The following is a 22,186-nucleotide window of genomic DNA, read 5'->3' as shown; positions in this document are numbered from 1 at the left end:
TCAAAATTTTTTACTTTATGCATTTTATATACTACAGAAAAATGAATGGTCAGATACGTTTTGCAATTTTGTGGAGCTGTGTCTTAAAAAGATGCCAGTTGAGCGCCCGTCATCTTTGAAACTGCTAAAGCATTCATTTTTAACACAGCCGCGATCAGATATTGTATTATTGGAATTGATCGCTCGTACAAAAGCTGCTGTTCGCGAATTGGACAACTTGAATTATCGTAAAATGAAGAAAATCCTTATGGTAGATTCTTGCGAAAGTGAGAGCGCGATTGGCGATACCGATGATACGCAGGATGAACACGCGGGTGGCGATAGTAGCAAAAGTAATAGTATTACTTCTGAACACTCCATACACTCGGTGGGTGTGTCGGCGGCCAGTAGTCAAGTAGTACAGCCATCCCAATCCTTTTCACAAGTGCAAAGGTTCTTAACAAATTTTTTATTTAATTTTACAGAGCTCTTCATCGAACTCTATTCCCACCGCCCAAAACCACATAATGACGCACCAGCAGCACATGGCTGTTAATTATCACCAGCAGGCAGCAGCTCAAGCAGCAGCTGTATGTGGAGCTTCAGTACGAAATACATCTCGTCAACGGAACTTGCCACCTCTACCTAACATAATGCACAACATGAATAACAATGTTACACCTACGAATTCAACTTCTGTAGTACCAGCGCCTATGGTGCCGATGTCGATGATAGGCCATTCAGCTGGCGGAGGTGGCTCACCAGCTTCAACAGGAAATATGGGTACAGGCATGATGTCACAGGCTATTGGAGTTGGTGTTGGTAGTAGTGGGGGTGGTGGTGGTGATCGTATGCCTCGCATTCTATCATCTTCCGCTGCCGCTGCGGCAGTGTATGCCGCATCATCGCAGCAAGCTATTTCGAATGCCGTGAATGAGCATGGTCCAAATAATTTTGCTACTATTCGGACTACAAGCATTGTAACAAAGCAACAAAAGGAACACATGCAGGTATGAAATAACCGTATTACAAAAATTGAAAAACATCTCAATCAAACTCTTCCTCATATTTGTTTTTATTGCACAAATTTACATTTATTAAATTATGTATAGTGGCCACCATTGTGTGGTGGTAGCTTGCTCATCCAGCATACCAAAAGTTCTGGGTTCAAGTCCCGGTCAAACTACTTCGGAAAAAGTTTTTCTAAGCGAAGTCGCTCCTCGGCAGTAGTTTGGCAACCATTCGAGTGCATTTCTGTCATAAAAAGCTTCTTGCTTATCAGCCATCTTCTTGATAACAGGGGTCACTGGGCGAATCCTGGCAAAGGCGTTTACGGATTCTGTGTGGATTTTGGCTAGGGCCTTCTTATGCTTGGCTGAATCAAACGGCTGTGTTGTCAGGTGCTTGATCTCATCATAGTGCTTATGGAGATGTTCCCTTAACCCCCGTTAGGCGGGGCTAGATCAAGCAGTTGTTTGCTAGGGTGTCCTGGTTTGTGACAGTTTAGCAAAAACTGTTAGTTCAGCATTTCGTTGTGCTCCCGTGGAAGTTCTGATTGCAGCATTTTGACAGGCCTGTAGTCTTTTCCAGTAGCTATGTGTTGTTAAGACCAGGCGACCAAACTGGTGACGCGTAGCACATGAGCGGCCGGCCGATTGGGTTGTGTGGTTAGCAATGTTTATTTATTTTTTCCCCAGGTGCTGCCGGCAAGCGACTTGAGCATCGGCTGCCATTCGACGCAGTTTATGCGCCCTGCGCTGACGATGGAAATTTCAGGCAAGCTGTGACGGTTACCTGCGATTCGAGTGGGTGCAGCGCCGTTTATGCATGTGTGCGGTGAAATCGCCAAGAATAACATGGTTTTCGCCACTAAGTAGCGCGCTACGATCAAAACTCGTCCCTTTTTTTCCTTAATAGCTTCAATTTTACGGCACAAGTAATCGCCTTTACGGAGACCTGGCTAAAGTCTGATAATTTCATTTCTGAGGTATTCTCAAATGAAGGTGTTGTTTATCGGCGTGACCGCATCTCCAGGGCGGGATGTGTTCTTATTGCTGTTCATTCAAACCTTTCATCTGAGCTTATTTCGCAGAACGATGTCTCTGATATAGAATTCATAGCAGTTATATTTTCGTTTGGTGTCTTTCGCGTAACTGTTTGCTGTTCTTATATGCCACCCCGCTCGGATATGCATGTGTATACTAGTCATAGCTTGGCCATTCGCGACTTGCATTCTAAGTTGGGGAGTAATGATCGACTTGTTGTTGTAGGTGATTTTAATTTGCCTACAGTAACTTGGGTTAATATTAGTGATTCAAACTATTTAACACCTACAATTGAACACGATTTTCTCAAATGCCTGTTGGATTCATCCCTTCTTCAAATTAATAATGTATCAAATTATAGAAATAAGTTGCGGGATTTAGTATTTGTTGATGGTTCGGTGGGTACTGTCCTTACTAAAATTCCACCATTATCCTTACCTGAAGACCCTCTACATCCGACGCTTGAGATAGCACTCGATATCATTCAACTCCGCATGACCCAATCAATTTCTCCACCCCGCTCCAGGTGATTCCAGAAAACTGATTTTATTATGCTCAATGACTGGTCCGATCTCTACGACTGCACTGATGTCGATTCAGCAATTTCTATACAGCTTCTTTGAAAACTGTGTTCCTATTCGTCACACCTTGTGTGCGAATAAACCGCCTTGGTTTTCAAGGCAACTTATTAGACTTGATAACATTAAATCAAGGCTTTATTAAACATTCAAGAAATCTGGAGCATCTGTAGACTTTTCAAAATATCAGTAGCTCGTTCTAATTTTCACCGTCTTAATCAGCTTCGTTATAAAGGATACTTAAGTTGTTGTAAAGCTAAATTTTTTTAAAATCCAAAAAAGTTTTAAGGTTTTGTAAATTTCAAACGGAAAGCTTCTAGGTATCCTTCCTCATTTATATTATTGCAGAACTATTTTCAGAATTCTTTAAGTCAACCTATTCCTCCAGCAGTTTTTATTCTGGTCATTACCCGTATCGCTTATACAGCTCGATTTCAATTCTGAATCCTGCTATTGACAGTAATATTGTTCTTCAGAGTCTTCAATCTTTGAAACCCACGTTTTCTCCGGGACCAGATGGGGTTCCCAGTTGCTTGCTTAAGTACTGCCTGCAAATATATATGAGCCTGTTCTAAAATTATTTGAATTATCTCTGGGATCTGCGTCATTAGCGACACTTTGGAAACAGTCTTTTATTATACCCTTGCATAAAAAAGGTAGTAGGCCGAACGTTGAGAACTACAGGGGCATTGCTAAACTTTCAGATATTCCTAAAGTTTTTAAACAGATTGTTAGCAGTCAACTTCAATATCAGTGCAGTTCCCTTTTATCTCCATGCCAACATAGTTTCATACGTCAAAGGTCAATCACTACCAACTTGCTCGTATTTACGTCTATAGCTATGGAAGGATTTTTAGCTAACAAGCAAACTGACGTCATCTATACTGATTTCAGTGAAGCATTCGACACCGTCAACCATGCGCTACTAATTCATAACCTGGACTTATTGGGCTTTCCGTTTCGCCTTTTAATCTGACTGGCCTAAAAAAGTCCTGTTCAAATGTAATCTCTCGGAATCGTTCGGAGTTTCCTCCGGTGTACCTCAAGGAAGTCAACTAGGCCCTTTGCTGTTCAAATGTAATCTCTCGGAATCGTTTGGAGTTTCTTCTGGTGTACCTCAAGGAAGTCACCTAGGCCCTTTGCTGTTCAAATGTAATTTCTCGGAATGTTCGGAGTTTCCTCCGGTGTACCTCAAGGAAGTCACTAGGCCCTTTGCTCTTTACCCTGTTAATAAACGACTTACCACAGATTATATTGCATTCCCATACTATAATGTATACGGATGATGTAAAACGTTGCTACACTTATTGTCCGCGAATACGGGTTTCTTAAACTTTCTTCAGGCCGATTTAGACTCGTTCCATTGTTGGTGCTCAACAAATTTACTAGTTTTAAATTGCTCTAAATGTAAGCATATGACTTTTCACCGTGTGGAACCAGTTTTGAATCCTTATACACTACCCTTTGGAGCGTATATCTATTACAATTGAGATAGGTGTCCTCTTTGATCCGAAACTGAGTTTAACATGCATATTTCATCTATTGCCAACAAGGCGTTGGGTGTACTTGGATTTGTTAAAAGGTGGGCTAAAGAGTTTGATGACCCGTACCTCACCAAGACTCTACACATCTCTGGTCCGTCCAATACTTGAGTATTGCTCATGCGTTTGGTGTCCTGTCTTTCAATATCATATAAATCGTATTGAATCTGTACAAAAGCAATTTCTGATATTTGCTTTACGTGGTCTTAATTGGGCCTCAAATCTTCACCTACCACCATACAGAAGTAGGCTTCTTCTTATTAACTTACCCACTCTAGAAAATCGCAGAATATTATTTGGGGTATTGTTTATCCATAAGCTCATTATTGGAGAAATTGACTCCGCAGACCTGCTAAGCCGATTGAATTATGTACCTTTTCGTTTACCCCTTTGTCGTCGAAACTTTGCTATAAATAATCCTCTGCTTATCTGGTGCTCGCACTACAATGACTTGTGTGGTGTACTTATTTATAGATTATAATTTGTATTCTTAGATTTTATAAAATATTGAATCCATTTATTTCAATACAAAAAATATTAATATTAATAATCAAAAATTTTCTTTGTTTAATGCAACAATTCAAAAACAACTTAAATCTATTTTTTTTAATTTTAAAAAAGTTTAAATAAGTACAGTAAAATTATAAACCCTACAATACTCCCCCTTCAGAAGAATTAATATTAAATAAATTAAATGCAACATGTTTCTTTTTATACTCAGTTGAGCAGAGCTCACAGAGTATATTAACTTTCGTTGGATAACGGTTGGTTGTACAGGTATAAAGGAATCGAGATAGATATAGACTTCCATATATCAAAATCATCAGTATCGAAAAAAAATTCGATTGAGCCATGTCCGTCCGTCCGTCCGTCTGTCCGTTAACACGATAACTTGAGTAAATTTTGAGGTATCTTCATGAAATTTGGTATGTAGGTTCCTGGGCACTAATCTCAGATCGCTATTTAAAATGAACGATATCGGACAATAACCACGCCCACTTTTTCGATATCGAAAATTTCGAAAAATCGAAAAAGTGCGATAATTCATTACCAAATACGGATTAAGCGATGAAACTTGGTAGGTGAGTTGAACTTATGACGAAGAATAGAAAACTAGTAAAATTTTGGACAATGGGCGTGGCACCGCCCACTTTTAAAAGAAGGTAATTTAGAAGTTTTGCAAGCTGTAATTTGGCAGTCGTTGAAGATATCATGATGAAATTTGGCAGGAACGTTACTCTTATTACTATATGCCTGCTTAATAAAAATTAGCAAAATCGGAGAACAACCACGCCCAAATTCAAATTTTAAAAGAAAAGTTAATATCTTTACAGTATATAAGTAAATTATGTCAACATTCAACTCCAGAAATGATATTTTGCAACGAAATACAAAAATAAAAGAAAATTTCAAAATGGGCGTGGCTCCGCCCTTTTTCATTTAATTTGTCTAGGATACTTTTAATTCCATAAGTCGAACAAAAATTTACCAATCCTTGTGAAATTTGGTAGAGGCTTGGATTCTAGGACGATAACTGTTTTCTGTGAAAAAGGGCGAAATCGGTTAAAGCCACGCCCAGTTTTTATACACAGTCGACCGTCTGTCCTTCCGCTCGGCCGTTAACACGATAACTTGAGCAAAAATCGATATATCTTTACTAAACTCAGGTCACGTACTTATCTGAACTCACTTTGTATTGGTGTAAAAAATGGCCGAAATCCGACTATGACCACGCCCATTTTTTCGATATCGAAAATTACGAAAAATGAAAAAAATGCCATAATTATATACCAAATACGAAAAAAGGGATGAAACATGGTAATTGTATTGGTCTATTGACGCAAAATATAACTTTAGAAAAAAACTTGGTAAAATGGGTGTGACACCTACCATATTAAGTAGAAGAAAATGAAAAAGTTTTGCAGGGCGAAGTCAAAAGCCCTTGGAATCTTGGAGGGAATACTGTTCGTGGTATTACATATATAAATAAATTAGCGGTACCCGACAGATGATGTTCTGGATCACCCTGGTCCACATTTTGGTCGATATCTCGAAAACGCCTTCACATATACAACTAAGGGCCACTCCCTTTTAAAACCCTCATTAATACCTTTAATTTGATGCGCATATCGTACAAACACATTCTAGAGTCACCCCTGGTCCACGTTTATGGCTATATCTCGAAAAGGCGTCCACATATAGAACTAAGGCCCACGCCCTCTTAAAATACTCATTAACACCTTTCATTTGATACCCATATAGTACAAACAAATTCTAGAGTCACCCCTGGTCCACCTTTATGGCGATATCTCGAAAAGGCGTTCACATATAGAACTAAGGCCACGCCCTCTTAAAATACTCATTAACACCTTTCATTTGATACCCATATCGTACAAAAAATTTCTAGAGTTACCCCTGGCCCACCTTTATGGCGATATCTCGAAAAGGCATCAACCTATAGAACTAAGGCCCACTCCCTTAACACCTTTCATTTGATACCCATATCGTACAAACAAATTCTAGAGTCACCCCTGGTCCACCTTTATGGCGATATCTTGAAAAGGCGTCCACCTATAGAACTAAGGCCCACGCCCTTTTAAAATACTCATTAACACCCTTCATTTGATACCCATATCGTACAAACAAATTCTAGAGTCACCCCTGGTCCACCTGTATGGCGATATCTCGAAAAGGCGTCCACCTATAGAACTAAGGCCCACGCCCTTTTAAAATAGTCATTAACACCTTTCATTTGATACCCATATTGTACAAACGCATTCTAGAGTCACCCCTGGTCCACGTTTATGGCGATATCCCGAAAAGGAGTCCACCCATACAACTAAAGCCCACTCCCTTTTAAAACACTTATTAACACCTTTCGTTTGATACCCATATTGTACAAACGCATTCTAGAGTCAACCCTGGTCCACTTTTATAACGATATTCCGAAAAGGCGTCCACCTATAGAACTAAGGCCCACTCCCTTTTAAAATACTCATTAACACCTTTCATTTGATACCCATATAGTACAAACAAATTCTAGAGTCACCCCTGGTCCACCTTTATGGCGATATCTCGAAAAGGCGTTCACATATAGAACTAAGGCCCACGCCCTCTTAAAATACTCATTAACACCTTTCATTTGATACTCATATCGTACAAACAAATTCTAGAGTCACCCCTGGTCCATCTTTATGGCGATATCTCGAAAAGGCGTCCATCTATAGAACTTAGGCCCACGCCCTTTTAAAATACTCATTAATCCCTTCCATTTGATACCCATATCGTACAAAATAAATTCTAGAGTCACCCCTGGTCCACCTTTATGGCGATATCTCGAAAAGGCGTCCACCTATAGAACTTAGGCCCACTCCCTTTTAAAATTATCATTAACACATTTACTTTTGATACCCATATTGTACAAACAAATTCTGGAGTCAGGCCTGGTCCACCTTTATGGCGATATCCCTAAATGGCGTCCATCTATAGAACTATGGCCCACTTCCTCTTAAAATACTCTTTAATACCTTCCATTTGATACACATGTCATACAAACACATTCCAGGGTTACCCTAGGTTCTTTTTACAACATGGTGATTTTCCCTTACTTTGTCTCCACAGCTTTCAACTGAGTATGTAATGTTCGGTTACATCCGAACTTAGCATTCCTTACTTGTTTTGTAATATCATTTGTGCCGCTGTTAGTATAAGATGTTTGAGTTGTTTCAATTATAGCTGGTTTGGGTCTATCTATTAAAATTGTTTTAATTTCATCTCCTATTTCAATTTTAAAATATTTTTTATCCTTTTCCACAACTTTATATGGTCCTTCAAATGTTTGCTGCAAATTCTTTTTATTGAAAACTCTTATAAAAACATATTTTCAATTTTTTAAATCTTTTGGTATATAAATGCCAGTATCAGAATTTTGATTATGTATTAAAGTTGAATTTAAACTTTTAAAATTCTCTCGTATACTACTTAAAATATCTGTGGGAGAAAACTTTTCTTGAGAAGGAACTACTAATTCATCGGAAAGACGTAAATTCTGTCCGTATACCATTTCTAATGACGTAGTTGAAATACTTTGTATAGCGATCGTAAACCCAAAAGTATTGTCGGAAGTTCATCATACAAATTACTGACTCCATTTCTTGCCATAATCGGTGCTTTTAATTGTCTGGGAAATCGTTCTACCATACCATTTCCTTGAGGATGATATTCAGAAGTTGTAATATGGTGACTACCAAGCAATTTTGTTAATTCTAAAAACAACTTTGACGTAAATTGCGCAACTTGAGCAGTGGTGATTTGTAAAGGAACTCCAAACCGCGAAATGTATTCTCTTACAAATTTATTTGCAACTACTGTTGTTGAAATTTCTCTTAATGCATAAGCCTCTGGCCAACGTGTAAATCTATCAATATTGTTAAAATATAACGATGTCCTTTCGAATTAGGCAGAGGTCCGTCAATATCTAAATGGATATGTTCAAATCTTTTGTTAGGTATTGGAATTTTTGTAACTGAAGATTTGGTATAACGATTTGCTTTAGATTTTTTGACAATTTATACATTCTCTCGACCAAATTTTAATTTCCTTGCTCATTTTGGGCCAAAAATATTTTTTGATAATAAGACGACGTGTAGCTCTGACCCCAGAATGTGTAATCCATGTAGCATGCCTTTCGTAAATTATTTGGTACAAATGGTCTAGGACTTTCACCTGTCATTTCGCACTAAATACTAAAATTTTACAATGGAACTTCAATAAATTTAAGATTATATGATTTATCTGAAGATTTTAACTCATTTAATTCTTTGTCTTGACTTTGCTCAAATTGCAAAATTTTGAAATTTAATTCTGTATTTTTAATAGCTTCGGCTTCAAAAGCTCGAGATAATGTGTCAGCTACAACATTCTCTTTACCTTTTATATACTGAATATCAGTAATAAACTGTGCAATAAACTCCATATGTCTAGTTTGCCTGGGGCTTCGTTCCGTCTTTGCACTTAAAGCAAATATCAAAGGTTTGTGATCAGTGAAAACTGTAAAATTTCGGCCTTCTAAAAGGTATCTGAAATGATTAATGTTTAAATAAAGTAGTTCTCTGTCAAATGCACTGTATTTAGTTTCAGATGAAGAAATTTTTTTTGAAAAGAAAGCAAGACGCTCTGAAATCCCATTAAACGTTTGATGTATGACACCACCAATTTGCTATGTTAGAAGCATCTACATTTAAAGAAAGTTTTGCATCCTTGTTGAAGTGGTTCAACAATATCGTAGAGGCAAACTTTTCTTTATTGCTCTCGAAAGCCTTATTTGATATGTCATCCCAAATTAAAGTCTTGTCACGTCCTTTTCTAGTCTGATTTATTAAGTCATATCATTTTGACGTAAACTCCGCTAATTTTGATATGTACAGATGGTAGTAGTTAACTATCCCAATAAATTTTTGTGTCTGTTTAACTGATTTTGGACGTTCGAAATTGCGAATAGCTGCTAACTTTTCATCAGAAGGTCGAATACCTGTTCCAGAAATGTTGTGTCCTAAAAAATCGATACTAGGTACACCAAAAGTACATTTACTTGGTTTACTGTTTAAACCATACTCTGTAAGGCGTTGAAGAAGGATATATAAATCTTTTAAATGTTACTCTTCGTCTTTACTTGCAATAAGTAAGTCGTCGATGTAAGCATATACAAAATCTAAGTCACCAACTACCTCATTTATGAATCTTTGAAAAGTTTGTGCAGAATTTCCGAGTCCGAAAGGCATTCTTATGAATTCAAACATACCGAAAGGAGTTGTAATAGCAGTTTTATAAATGTCTTCTTCAGCCATAGGAATTTGATGATATGCCCTTACTAAGTCTAATTTTGAAAATATATTTTTATTCCGAAGATTCATATTAAAATCCTGATGTGGGGTAGAGGATAACGATCGGGCACAGTTACACTATTTAATCTTCTAAAGTCACCACAATCGTTTTCTTCTTTCTTAGGTACAAGATGAAGTTGATAGGCCACTGACGAATTTGAAGGTCGGCAAATTCCTGTCTTAACCAAAAAATCAAATTATATTTTAGCGACTTTGTATTTAACCGGATCTAAGTGCCTAGGTTTAGAAAATAGAAGGCTTCCTTCCGTTACAAGTCGATGTACCGTTGTATGTTTAACAGGTTTTGTATAGTCTGGCTCCGAAAAAAGTGACGGGAACTCTTTTAATAATTTTGTAAATTTATTGTTAACTGCAAATAATTTTGGTAATTGGATATCGCAAAAATAAGATATGGCATTGACAGAAAGATTTGTTAAAGGATCTGTTGTTGTTGTTGTTGTAGCAATGTTTCACCCCACCTAATAGCTGCGACCGATCACAAATTGTCATCAATATCCTCTAACGGGAGTCCAAGGAAACTTGCTGTTTCGACAGGGGTGGACCGTAATGAAAGGGGTGTTAGAGGCATTGGTTCCACATTACAATTAGAGAGATGGTTTGACACCATGTGGGGACACATTGCAAGCGGGGCATACATTTTGTATGTCGGGGTTGATTCTGGATATGTAAGAGTTTAACCTGTTACAGTATCCAGAACGAAGTTGAGCCAGAGTGACTCGCGTTTCCCTGGGGAGTATGCGTTCCTCTTCCGCAAGTTTTCGGTACTGTTCCCCGAGTACTGGATTCACCGGGCAATTCCCGGCATAAAGGTCCGACGCCTGTTTGTGGAGTTCACCAAGGACCTGCTTGTGTTTTTTTGCTTCATACGGCGAATTTCTCAGGTGCCGTATTTCCTCAAAATGCTTACGGAGATGACTCTTTAAGTCCCTAGGCGGTGCTGGCTCATCAATCAGATGTCTGTTGGGATGCCCAGGTTTCTGGGTATTCAACAGGAACTGTTTGGTTAGCATCTTATTTCTCTCCCTTATGGGGAGTATTCTCGCCTCATTATGTAGATGGTGTTCTGGACACATAAGAAGACAGGCCGTGGGGGTTCTGAGAGCAGTATTTTGGCAGGCCTGTAGCTTCTTCAAGTGGGTAGTTTTTAGGCTTGGCGACCATATAGGGGACGCGTAGCACGCAAACGGCTGGCCAGTTGCTTTGTATGTGGTAATGAGCGTTTCTTTGTCTTTTCCCCAAGTACTACCAGCAAGGGATTTGATGATTTTATTACGGCTCTGGATTTTCGGAACAATTGCGGCTGCGTCACACCCAAGATTTTGGGGTGTAGGACAGTCGGTAGCGTAGTGCCATCGACGTGGATGTTCAAAATGGTCGACATTTGGGACGTCCAAGTTGTAAATAGGGTCGCGGATGATTTAGTCGGTGATAATGCCAGGTTTCGCGAGGCGAAAAAAACTGGAGAGATCAGGGAGGTAGCCGTTTATTCTGTTACAAAGCTCATCGATCTTTGGGCCCAGGCCTGTGGCCATTATTGTGCAGTCATCGGCGTAAGAAACGATTGTAACTACTTCTGGTGGTGAAGGTAGTTTTGATATGTAAAAATTAAACAAAAGTGGGGATAGGACACCACCCTGAGGCACCCCCTGTTTAATTCTTCTTGGCTTTGATATTTCGTTTCTGAATTGCACCGATGCCTGCCGACCACCCAGATAATTTGCGGTCCACCTTTTAAGACATGGAGGAAGGGTAGACCCTTTAAAGTCTTGCAGTAACGTGCCATGGTTGACCGTATCAAAAGCTTTTGATAGGTCTAGCGCTACGAGTATGGTGGGGCTTCTGATTTAAACCACAATTTATCTGGGTGCTAATGGCATTTAGCGCGGTGGTGGTGCTATGGAGTTTTCTAAAGCCATGCTGATGACAGGCTAGCTGCCAATTTGCTTTGAAGTGGGGGAGCAAAATGGCTTCAAGCGTCTTGGCTACTAGCGATAGGAGAGATATCGGGCGATATGACTCTCCTATGTTAGCTGGCTTCCCAGGCTTTAGTAGCGGGACCACCTTGGCCATTTTCCATTTTTCGGGTATGACAAAGGTGGAAAGAGACAGGTTGAAGACATGTGCTAAATATTTGAAACCCTCTTTCCCTAGGCTTTTAAGCATCGGCATGGCTATGCCGTCTGGGCCCACTGCTTTGGATGGTTTAGCATGACCGATGGCATCCTCAACCTCTTTGGCGGTGATGGTAATTGGTGACGCGCTGAACTTATGTTTACGTGCGTGTCTGTTGGCCCTCCGTCTATTTTTGTCGACCATAGAATGCATTATGTATTGTCGGCAGAAAGCGCTCGCGCATTTTTTCGCATCCGACAGCACTTTGTCGCCAAAGGCGATGGAAATTTTGTCATTGTGCCTAGACGGATTTGATAGGGACTTTACAGTGGACCAAAGTTTACTTACACCGGCAGAGGGGTTACAACCGCTTAGGTGCTCCTCCCATTTCGCCCTCTTGTGTTCATCCACAAGCAATCTGATGCGTTGGTTTATATCCCTTATTTGTGGGTCGCCGGGATCGAGCTGTCTTATAAGGTCACGTTCGCTCGCTTAACTTGCGGCCTCTGCCGGGAAGTGGGGCCGAATTTCGTGAATTCTACCGGCGGGAATGAAACGAGCCGAGGCGGATTCAATGACCTTGCGGAAAGCACGCTCCCCTTGGCGGGCATCAGTTAGGATAGGGAGGGCAGCAAAGCTGTTGTCTGTAAAGGATTTGTATTCGTCCCACTTTCCTTTTTTAAAGTTAATGAAAGTGCTTTTTTCTGCGACGATGAAGTCGGCGGGACGCTGGAGCGAAATAAGCATAGGCAGGTGGTCGGATGCCAATGTTACCATCGGCTGCCAGTTGACGCAGTTTACGAGTTCTGCGCTTACGATTGAAATATCCGGCGAACTGTGACAGCTTCCTACCACACGTGTGGGGCGTCTCCGTTTATAGTGCAGATCGTCGTTTCTTCTATTTGATCCGCTAACATCTCACCCCTACTGTCCACCCGCATGTCTGAATGCCATATATCGTGATGGGCATTGAAATCGCCTAAGATAATGCGATTGTTTCCAGTGAGTACGCCGCTCATATCAGGGCGGTATCCACTGGGACAACAGGTGACAGGAGGGATGTAGATGTCAGACAGATAATCCTTGACGTTCTAAGATACTGTCCTTGCGGTCGATGTCGGGATCAAATATATGATATGGCACAGTGTGGCCCCGGAGCAAGAGAATATGGAGCAGTCCCGCTGCAAGGAGTTGCTGGGAGGATGACAATTTGTGGGAGGGATGCAACAAATTAAATGGGGTTACACTGAAATGGCAGTCCTTGGTCGGGAAAAATCCCGAGTCGCTCCGGTACATAGAACCGACGGCCTTGGGAAGCGCGTTAAAGGATCTACTAAACATTTATGCTTAATATCGATCAATAAACCATATTTGCAAAGAAAATCGGCCCAATTACCGGCTTAGCTATATCAGCTATCAAAAACGTAAAAGGAAATTCACGTCTTAAACCTAAGTTTACATTTAAAAGCCTTTTCCCGAAAGTAGAAATTGTTGAACCGTTAGCTGCTGTGAGAATTATATCTGAACGTTTCGTATGAGGAAATTTAGAAGCGGGTAATACCGAAATTTCTGCCCCACTATCAAACAAAAAAATTTTGTTTATTATCTTTGCCAAAAATGAATAAGCGACTAGTTGAAAATTCTAAATTCCCGTTGTTCTTCCCGCAACAACGGTCGAATTTAGTTTGTCGAATCTTTTTTTTTATTATAAGAACAACGTTGTTCACAACTTCGAGCATTATTTCCAAATTTGTAGTGGAATCTACACAACCAATTTTGATTACTGCGCGAGTTAGAACGACGCCTAAAAGAGTTTCTAAAACTTTTCCTAGAATTAGATCTCGATCTAGACTGATTTCGATACATTTCTGTTTTAATTTCAGCTAACTCCAAAGAAAGTTGCTGAAAATTTTCACACATCAAAGAGGTGGTTTTAACTAGGTTTTCAACAACCGAATTTTAAACTTTTTTATCTGAAATTGTATTTACTGTGAAAACTTCGTTTTTATTCATAACTTCAAAAATGTTATCCGCTAATTTTACTAATTCATTAATTTGTTAGAACTTGAGGTAGCTAAAATGGCATTTAAATTTTTGGGAAGTTTTCTCAACCACATTCTCTTTAAAATATTTTCACTAAAATTTGAACCGTCTAACAAAATTAATGACCAATAAAAATCAGAGGGCTTGCGATCACCCATTTCAGAATCATTTAAGATTTTGTCAAGCTTTGAATTTTCACTAAGAGAATGTGGTTCTATTAAAACTTTTTTAAATTCACTAAACTTGTTAGTGAGGGGAGAGTTTTGGATAAAATCTAAAATTGTTACTATTACGTCTTGTGGAAGTGCTGTTATAATAGCCGTGTTTTTTAACACGCGCGTATACGTTTCGTTTTCGCGTGTTAAAAAACGCCTATCTTCGCTTAGATAATGCTTAGGAGACCCATCTAGCGGCTGTGGTAAAACAACTAGCTACAGCAACAGGGTGTACCGAAAAGCGGAGAGGCAACGCTCTGATGGCCATAGGGTATAACATATAGCTGAATCAGTTGCGATGAATTGTGGACACACATATAATACATAGAATTAGTGTACAGGGTGAAACAAAGACACATATTTCAGTTACATCTGAGTATAATGCGTATTGAAATTTAGTAGGACAAAATTTATGCGCAGCAATTTCAGAGGTGTATTTATAGTTTGTCTCTTAGCAGTCAATATAAAGTTTAAGCGTAAACGGATATACGCGTGTTAAAAAACACGGCTAATGTGTTCGTATTTTGTATACACTTGAGTTATATCTTTGGTACTAAATTGTGTTTCAGCATGTATAAACCATGCTTCTGGACAACTAGTCCAAAATTGTGGAAGTTTGAATGATGTAGCACAAATTTCAGAATTACTTTGATTTGCATATGGATTTACTAATTCTTGAGAATTATTCTGTAAATCAATAAGCGAATCATTTAAATTTTGTGTGAGTGTAGATATGTGTGTGTTGTGTCGTGGAGAATGGAACATTTTAAGCAAATTGTAGAAGGAGTTTACAAATTTAGTAAAATATTAAATATCAATATTAAAAATATTTATATTTTGTAATAATTGTTTAAACAAACAAAATGTATATATATATATATATATATATATATAACTTAGAACAAACCAATCTCAAACTTCTTCTTCCAAAATTTTTGTTATTTCTTCTTCCAAATTCAATTTGTTCCCTTTTAAATTGTGTAATTGCTTTAAAATTGATTGATGAAATTTTACAATGGTTTTAATACTGTGCAATGGCTTTAAAATTGATTGATGAAATTGTACAATGTATTGTGCAATGGCTTTAAAATGGAGTAATGAAATTGGGTAATCAACCTAAGATTTAAAACTGGGCGATTTTGCAGTTTTATGTATTGTCAATTAATTTTGTTTGTTAGAAACACTCAAATCAATTTATACAATTTGGTTGTAGTTGCTTTTGTTTTTAAATATTCCTTTCTTCTATAATTTCTGCTTTGATATTGCTTTTGTTTTATAGTTCTAGTTTAAATATTTATTGCCAATTCTTATTTTCTCGATGTCGTTCAACAATATGGCGCAACTGATAAAAATTATATATTTTAAATTCAAAAATTATAGAACTGAATTTAAACTGATGGTCACATTAATTTTTGGTGTTTTCGAATTTCTGCCTGATTTTAGGCGCACTAATAAATTATGTTTGTTTGTGGTAGTACATCTTTATGCGTACAATAAATATTTAAAATATCACATTCTTTTTTGTTTTAAGGTTGATGTTTAGTTATATCCTCCTGACAGGTTTGCCAAAATGTGGTGTACTTATTTATAGATTCTAATTTGTATTTTTAGATTTTATAAAATATTGAATCCATTTATTTCAATACAAAAAATATTAATATTAATAATCGAAAATTTTCTTTGTTTGATGCAACAATTCAAAAACAACTTAAATCTATTTTTCCTTTGTTAATTTTAACAAAGTTTAAATAAATACAGTAAAATTATAAACCCTACAACTTGTATAGCTGTATTAGTCTTGAATGTACTATTGCCACCTTACATAATGCAATACTCGCCTATCTAATCTGAGAGCGTTTGAACTGTATGTCAATTCTATTCATTTAGTCGATCATTTATATGACCAAAAGGTGGTTGTTTTCTGACAGATGGCGATCATGCCAGATCGCCATCCTGCATTTGCGGCGAATTAAATTTGGTGGATTTTCGCGGTGGAGGCTGCCACACGTCCATTAGTGTTCCCAATAGGGAATTTAAAGGGTAAATACAATTCATGGATTATGCGGGTAATTCACTATAATACAATTCCATAATAAAATACAGTACAAGATACGGAATAGATATAAATTCATGGATATACGTATGTACAAAGGGGAGATGGGACGGTTGGCAGCCTACGCCGCGTAAACATCCTGGCCCGCCTAGGCGTACTAAGCGCCTAACGTGTGCTGCAGCTCGGTCAGAGCCCGAACTGCTTCTTGAATTAATTTTTTTCCAACTTTATGTTTGTAAGTTGACGTGCGCAATCCGGTGGCGGTGCATCGTATAGTGCGATTTTCGACATTTGATGGCCGTTGAGGTTGACATGCATTCGAAGAACGATGGGTGGCTGGTGGCTGGCGATGTCGACGATGAGCTGCGGAAATGCGACGGTGCAGCTCCGGGCGGCGTGATGTCGGACGAGCCTCCTGCTGTGGTGGAACGGCATATGACGGGTGGCGACCTACGGTTTCCCGGTGTAATAGGGTATGATGGGGATGCCCGCAGACCCGGCAGCGTTCGGTGGAGGTGCACTCGTCGGTGCGATGGGACAGCGCCAAGCAGTTGGTGCAATATTGATGTGCCCTAGCGATTAGTGCGCGTTGTTGCGGTTGCATGGCCAAGAAGGCAGGGCACCTCAAGAGGGCGTGATGCCGCATACACAATCGGCATTTCCGGTAGTCGGCCATCGCGGTATTGGTGTGTCGTGGCGGGGCTGTGGGCACTACGACTCGCGATTCAAGCGAGCGGCGGGTGCGGGAACCGGAGGGCGCTGACGATCCATCTGTGAAAGAGAATATGAATGCGTATTAGTGGTATGTCTGAGAGGAAACGCCAGGTTAGGGACTGCCTGTGAGAGATACGGGATGATTAAGTTATGCTCTGAGATGGTATCGATAGGTAATCTTAGTGGACTGTAGTTGGTTGGGGAGATGGTAGGGAACCGTGGGGTTCTGAGTCGAATTCCGCTGGTGGCAGGAAACACAATTTTGTGATAGGCCTGGTGAGCACACCATTTTGCGTGCGTACGTCGACGACTCGGATATGGCCGTCTCTTCCTATATGGGTGTCTTCCACGCGTCCTAGGCGCCATTCGGTAGGGGGTAGGTTGTCTTCCTTAATGACGACTAGATCGCCGATTTTAGGGGGAGGTTGAGCGGTTTGCCATCGATAACGCTTATGTAACTCCATGAGATAGTCATTCTTCCAGCGTTTGCTGAATTGGTGATGTAAAACTTTCAACCGGTCCCAACGGTTGATCATAGAGAGGTGTTCATAGTTCGGCTCGGGGATGGCGAGGAGGGGTGCGCCTCGGAGAAAGTGGCAGGGTGTGAGGGCGGTGAGATCCGCTGGATCCTGAGAAAGCGGGGAGATAGGACGAGAATTGAGAACGGCCTCGATGCGAATTAATAGAGTCGAGAATTCTTCAAAGGTGAAGCTGTGCGTTCCGGCGACCCTTTTAAGATGGGTTTTAAAGCTTTTGACGGCAGATTCCCATAATCCGCCCATGTGGGGTGCGCCGGGGGGTATAAATTTCCAATCGATGCCTTGTGGCGCATACGTTTGGACAATATCTGTCGAGACTTCGTTGAGGAAGTTGACGAACTCTACTTCGGTAGCTCGCTTAGCACCAATGAAGGTTGTGCCGTTGTCGCTCATCATTTGCTTCGGATACCCTCGACGCCCTACAAACCGGGCGAAGGCAGCGAGAAAAGCCTTACTAGTGAGATCCGAACTCAATTCCAGGTGGATCGCCTTGGTAGTGAAGCAAACGAAAACGGCCACATAACCTTTTACGAGGGTTGGAGATCGGAGCATCGACGCTTGATTTGAAACGGGCCGGCGAAGTCTACGCCAGTAGTAGTGAAGGGGGGCGCGAAAGTGCATCGTTGGGGGGGTAAAGCTGCCATTATTTGGGATTGCGTTTGTCGCTTATGAATGGTGCAGACTTTACATTGGAATATACATTTTTTCAGCTGAGGTTTGAGTCGGGGGGTATAGAATTCCTGCCTCATAGCTTGTTGCAGGAGGCGGAGGTCCGCATGGAGGAAGCTCTCGTGTAGAAACCTTATATAAAGGGTAGTAAATCTAGCCTTTTCGGGGAGAATAATAGGATGACACTCATTGTAGGTCATGTCGGCGTTTACTAATCTTCCGTTGGCACGGAGAATCCCGTTTGTATCCCGGAAGGGGTCAAGTGCCAGTAGGGGACTTCGCTTTCCGATTGGTTTTGAATTTTCGAGGGAGGCTCTTTCGGAAGCGAAGAATCTCGACTGAGTCAAGCTTAGCAGACGGTTTTTCGCGCACATGACGTCGGCGTAAGAGAGGGCGGGATCGTTAGGGGTACGATTGCCTCCTACAGCATTTCTCAGCCGAGTTACAAACTTCAACATGTACGCTGTTACGCGTAGGGCGCGGGGATAGGAGGAGAACCGTTCCAAGAAGTCTTCCGACTCTTCCGCTGCATGCAGTGATTCGACTCGGCGAAGTTCGGGGGTACAACATTTCTGGCCGTTGGTGTTGGCCAGTCCTCGGGGGGTCGGGAAAGCCACTCTGGACCATTCCACCATAGCGACGAGTTAGAGAGATCGTCGGGGCTGCATCCTCTGGTTCCAAGATCCGCGGGGTTGTCTTTGCTTCGCACATGTCGCCAAGGGACATTTCCAACGAGGTCTATGATCTGCGCTGTTCGGTTCGAGACGTAAGTTTTCCACGAGTGGGGTGGCTTTTCCAGCCAGGCTAGCACGATTTCCGAGTCGGACCACATGATTAATTTTTTTTGACTTAGGCCGAGATGGGGTTGGACTACTGCGACTAATTTTGCTAATAAGAGCGCTCCGCATAGCTCCAGGCGTGGCAGACTAATAGTTTTGAGAGGAGCCACTTTGCCTTTGGACACTATAAGGTGAGAGTGGACCTGAGTACCGACGGTACTTCTTAGGTACAGGGTTGCGCAATAAGCCTTTTCTGAGGCGTCGCAGAATCCGTGGAGCTCAACGTATTGATCGGGCGTAAAATTCATCCATCGGGGTATCTGGATGGCTGAGATAGAGGGAAGGTTTTGAGAGAACTGCGCCCATTTGGCTAGACGGATGGGTTTAACCGGCTCATCCCAGTCAGTCCCGTCTAGCCATAGCTCTTGCATCAAGACTTTTGCTTGGATCATAATTGAGCTCTGTGAAGTTGGCACCTACTTGGTCGAATAATTAAAAAACCCATATCTCATTCGTTTGTCCACCGTTTGTCCATGTTTGTCCAGGAAAAATTTTCGTTTGTCCACCTTTTGTTAAAAAGTTATTTCAAAAAAAAAAAATCGCGTGTGAAGTTGGCACCTCCATTTGCGAGTATTTAAAAAAACTAAATGCCATTCGTTTGTCCATCGTTTGTCCACGTTTGTCCAGGAAAAATTTTCGTTTGTCCACCTTTTGTTAAAAAGTTATTTCAAAAAAAAAAAAATCCCGTGTGAAGTTGGCACCTCCATTTACGAGTAATTAAAAAAACCAAATGCCATTCGTTTGTCCATCGTTTGTCCACGTTTGCCCAGGAAAAATTTTCGTTTGTCCACCTTTTGTTAAAAAGTTATAACAAAAACATTTTTTTTCGAAAAAACCCAAAAAATGTGTGTTTCGCTTTATTGTTCTAAATCGTATGTCCGTCGTTTGCCCATCGTTTGTCCATGTTTGTCCAGGAGAAATTTTCGTTTGTCTACCTTTTGTTAAAAAGTTATTTCAAAAAAACAAGAATCGTGTGTGAAGTTGGCACCTCCATCTACGAGTAATTAAAAAAAACAAATGCCATTCGTTTGTCCATCGTTTGTCCACGTTTGTCCAGGAAAAATTTTTGTTTGTCCACCTTTTGTTAAAAAGTTATAACAAAAACATTTTTTTTCGAAAAAACCCAAAAAAATTTTTGTTTCGCTTTATTGTGCTAAATCGTATGCCCGTCGTTTATCCATCGTTTGCCAATCGTTTGTCCATGTATGTCCAGGCGAAATTTTCGTTTGTCAACCTTTTGTTAAAAGGTTATTTCAAAAAAACAAAAATCGTGTGTGAAGTTGGCACCTCCATTTACGAGAAATTAAAAAAACCAAATGCCATTCGTTTGTCCACGTTTGTCCAGGAAAAATTTTCGTTTGTCCACCTTTTGTTAAAAAGTAAGAACAAAAACTTTTTTTTCGAAAAAACCCAAAAAAATTTTTGTTTCGCTTTATTGTGCTAAATCGTATGCCCGTCGTTTATACTAGGTTCAAACACACACCAAATTGGCAATTTATACTATTTGGGCAATTTATTACGCAATTTGTCATATAATAAATAATAATAAATTGCCAATTTAAAAAAAAATTGCGTAATAAATTGTTTCAAACTACAAATGCAACATTGTAAAGTGTGTTTATTGAGTATTTTAAACTTCAGCTACGCAGGGCTGAACTATACGGTTGGCTCATCTCATCAGTTGATTTTATGTCTTTCATTTCAATGGAGTAGGGATTGTCAAAAGAAGATGGCAAACTCAAAATGAAACCAAAACATTGAACACATTTTTTACAACACACAAAAATTTCAAAGTTTTATGTTTTCATTCCATATCATTCGCCTAATACCAACACGCACATTTTGACAGTCTGAACAAAGGTATGCTCTTGCTGTAGAGATGAGCCAACCAGCTATCAAATTACTATTGTGTAAGCTAAATCGAGCTGTATGAACAGCACTCAATTCAAATCGAAATTTCCTCAATTTATTTTTCTGTTTGAACATAGTATAACCCATCGTTTGCCAATCGTTTGTCCATGTTTGTCCAGACGAAATTTTCGTTTGTCCACCTTTTGTTAAAAAGTTATTTCAAAAAAACAAAAATCGTGTGTGAAGTTGGCACCTCCATTTACGAGTAATTAAAAAAACCAAATGCCATTCGTTTGTCCATCGTTTGTCCACGTTTGTCCAGGAAAAATTTTCGTTTGTCCACCTTTTGTTAAAAAGTTATAACAAAAACATTTTTTTTTTCGAAAAAACCCAAACAAATTTTTGTTTCGCTTTATTGTGCTAAATCGTATGTCCGTCGTTTGCCCATCGTTTGTCCATGTTTGTCCAGGAGAAATTTTTGTTTGTCCACCTTTTGTTAAAAAGTTAATTCAAAAAAACAAGAATCGTGTGTGAAGTTGGCACCTCCATTTACGAGTAATTAAAAAAACGAAATGCCATTCGTTTGTCCATCGTTTGTCCACGTTTGTCCAGGAAAAATTTTCGTTTGTCCACCTTTTGTTAAAAAGTTATAACAAAAATATGCCTATAACAAAAATATTCTTTGCAGCGTAGGTAAATGTAAAACTCTAATTCCACGAATCTTCAAATGACTTGCGCGCAGGATTTCTGATCTATTGAGAGCTCACCAGATACAATCCGTCACGACGTACGCCATTTTCCACTGACAGCACGTGCGTGGTGGAAATTGAGACACAAAACGACTCTTAAAGTATAAGGCCGGGAAAAAACAGTTTGGTCTGAGCATATAACCATTAACATCTTTCAACTCAAAATCGCAAGCTTCGCCGCCGGTATACCCTGTGGATCCTACGCCGCCGCCAAAAAAGTGATCAGCGTAAACCTCTAACTCATACTCATTAAAAGTATGTCATCAAAAATAAAAAAAATTATTTTTATTTTAAAATGAAGTCATAAATATAATTCCTTTATATTTTAATTTTTTCAGAGTAAAAAATAGCTTAGA

The 22,186-nt window shown here is 39.8% G+C and overlaps 1 protein-coding gene across 6 annotated transcripts in view; it reads left to right on the top strand.

Moving 5' to 3' along the window:
* Nucleotides 1–22,186, top strand: part of Tao (Serine/threonine-protein kinase Tao) — a 201,589-nt gene that overhangs the window by 84,572 nt on the left and 94,831 nt on the right. For 5 of the 6 annotated variants that reach the window (XM_067782681.1, XM_067782680.1, XM_067782682.1 and 2 more), the window contains exons 4-5: nt 38–397; nt 465–989. In XM_067782681.1, coding sequence (XP_067638782.1) covers nt 38–397; nt 465–989 — 885 coding nt within the window. The remainder of the gene's footprint in view (nt 1–37; nt 398–464; nt 990–22,186) is intronic. The other variant, XM_067782683.1, reaches the window with a different exon arrangement.

Source organism: Eurosta solidaginis, chromosome 4, assembly GCF_040869045.1.
Source record: "Eurosta solidaginis isolate ZX-2024a chromosome 4, ASM4086904v1, whole genome shotgun sequence".
NCBI classification, from domain to species: Eukaryota; Metazoa; Arthropoda; class Insecta; order Diptera; family Tephritidae; genus Eurosta; species Eurosta solidaginis.
The sequence above is the reverse complement of the archived record's forward strand: the minus strand, read 5'-3'. Positions and strand labels throughout refer to the sequence as shown.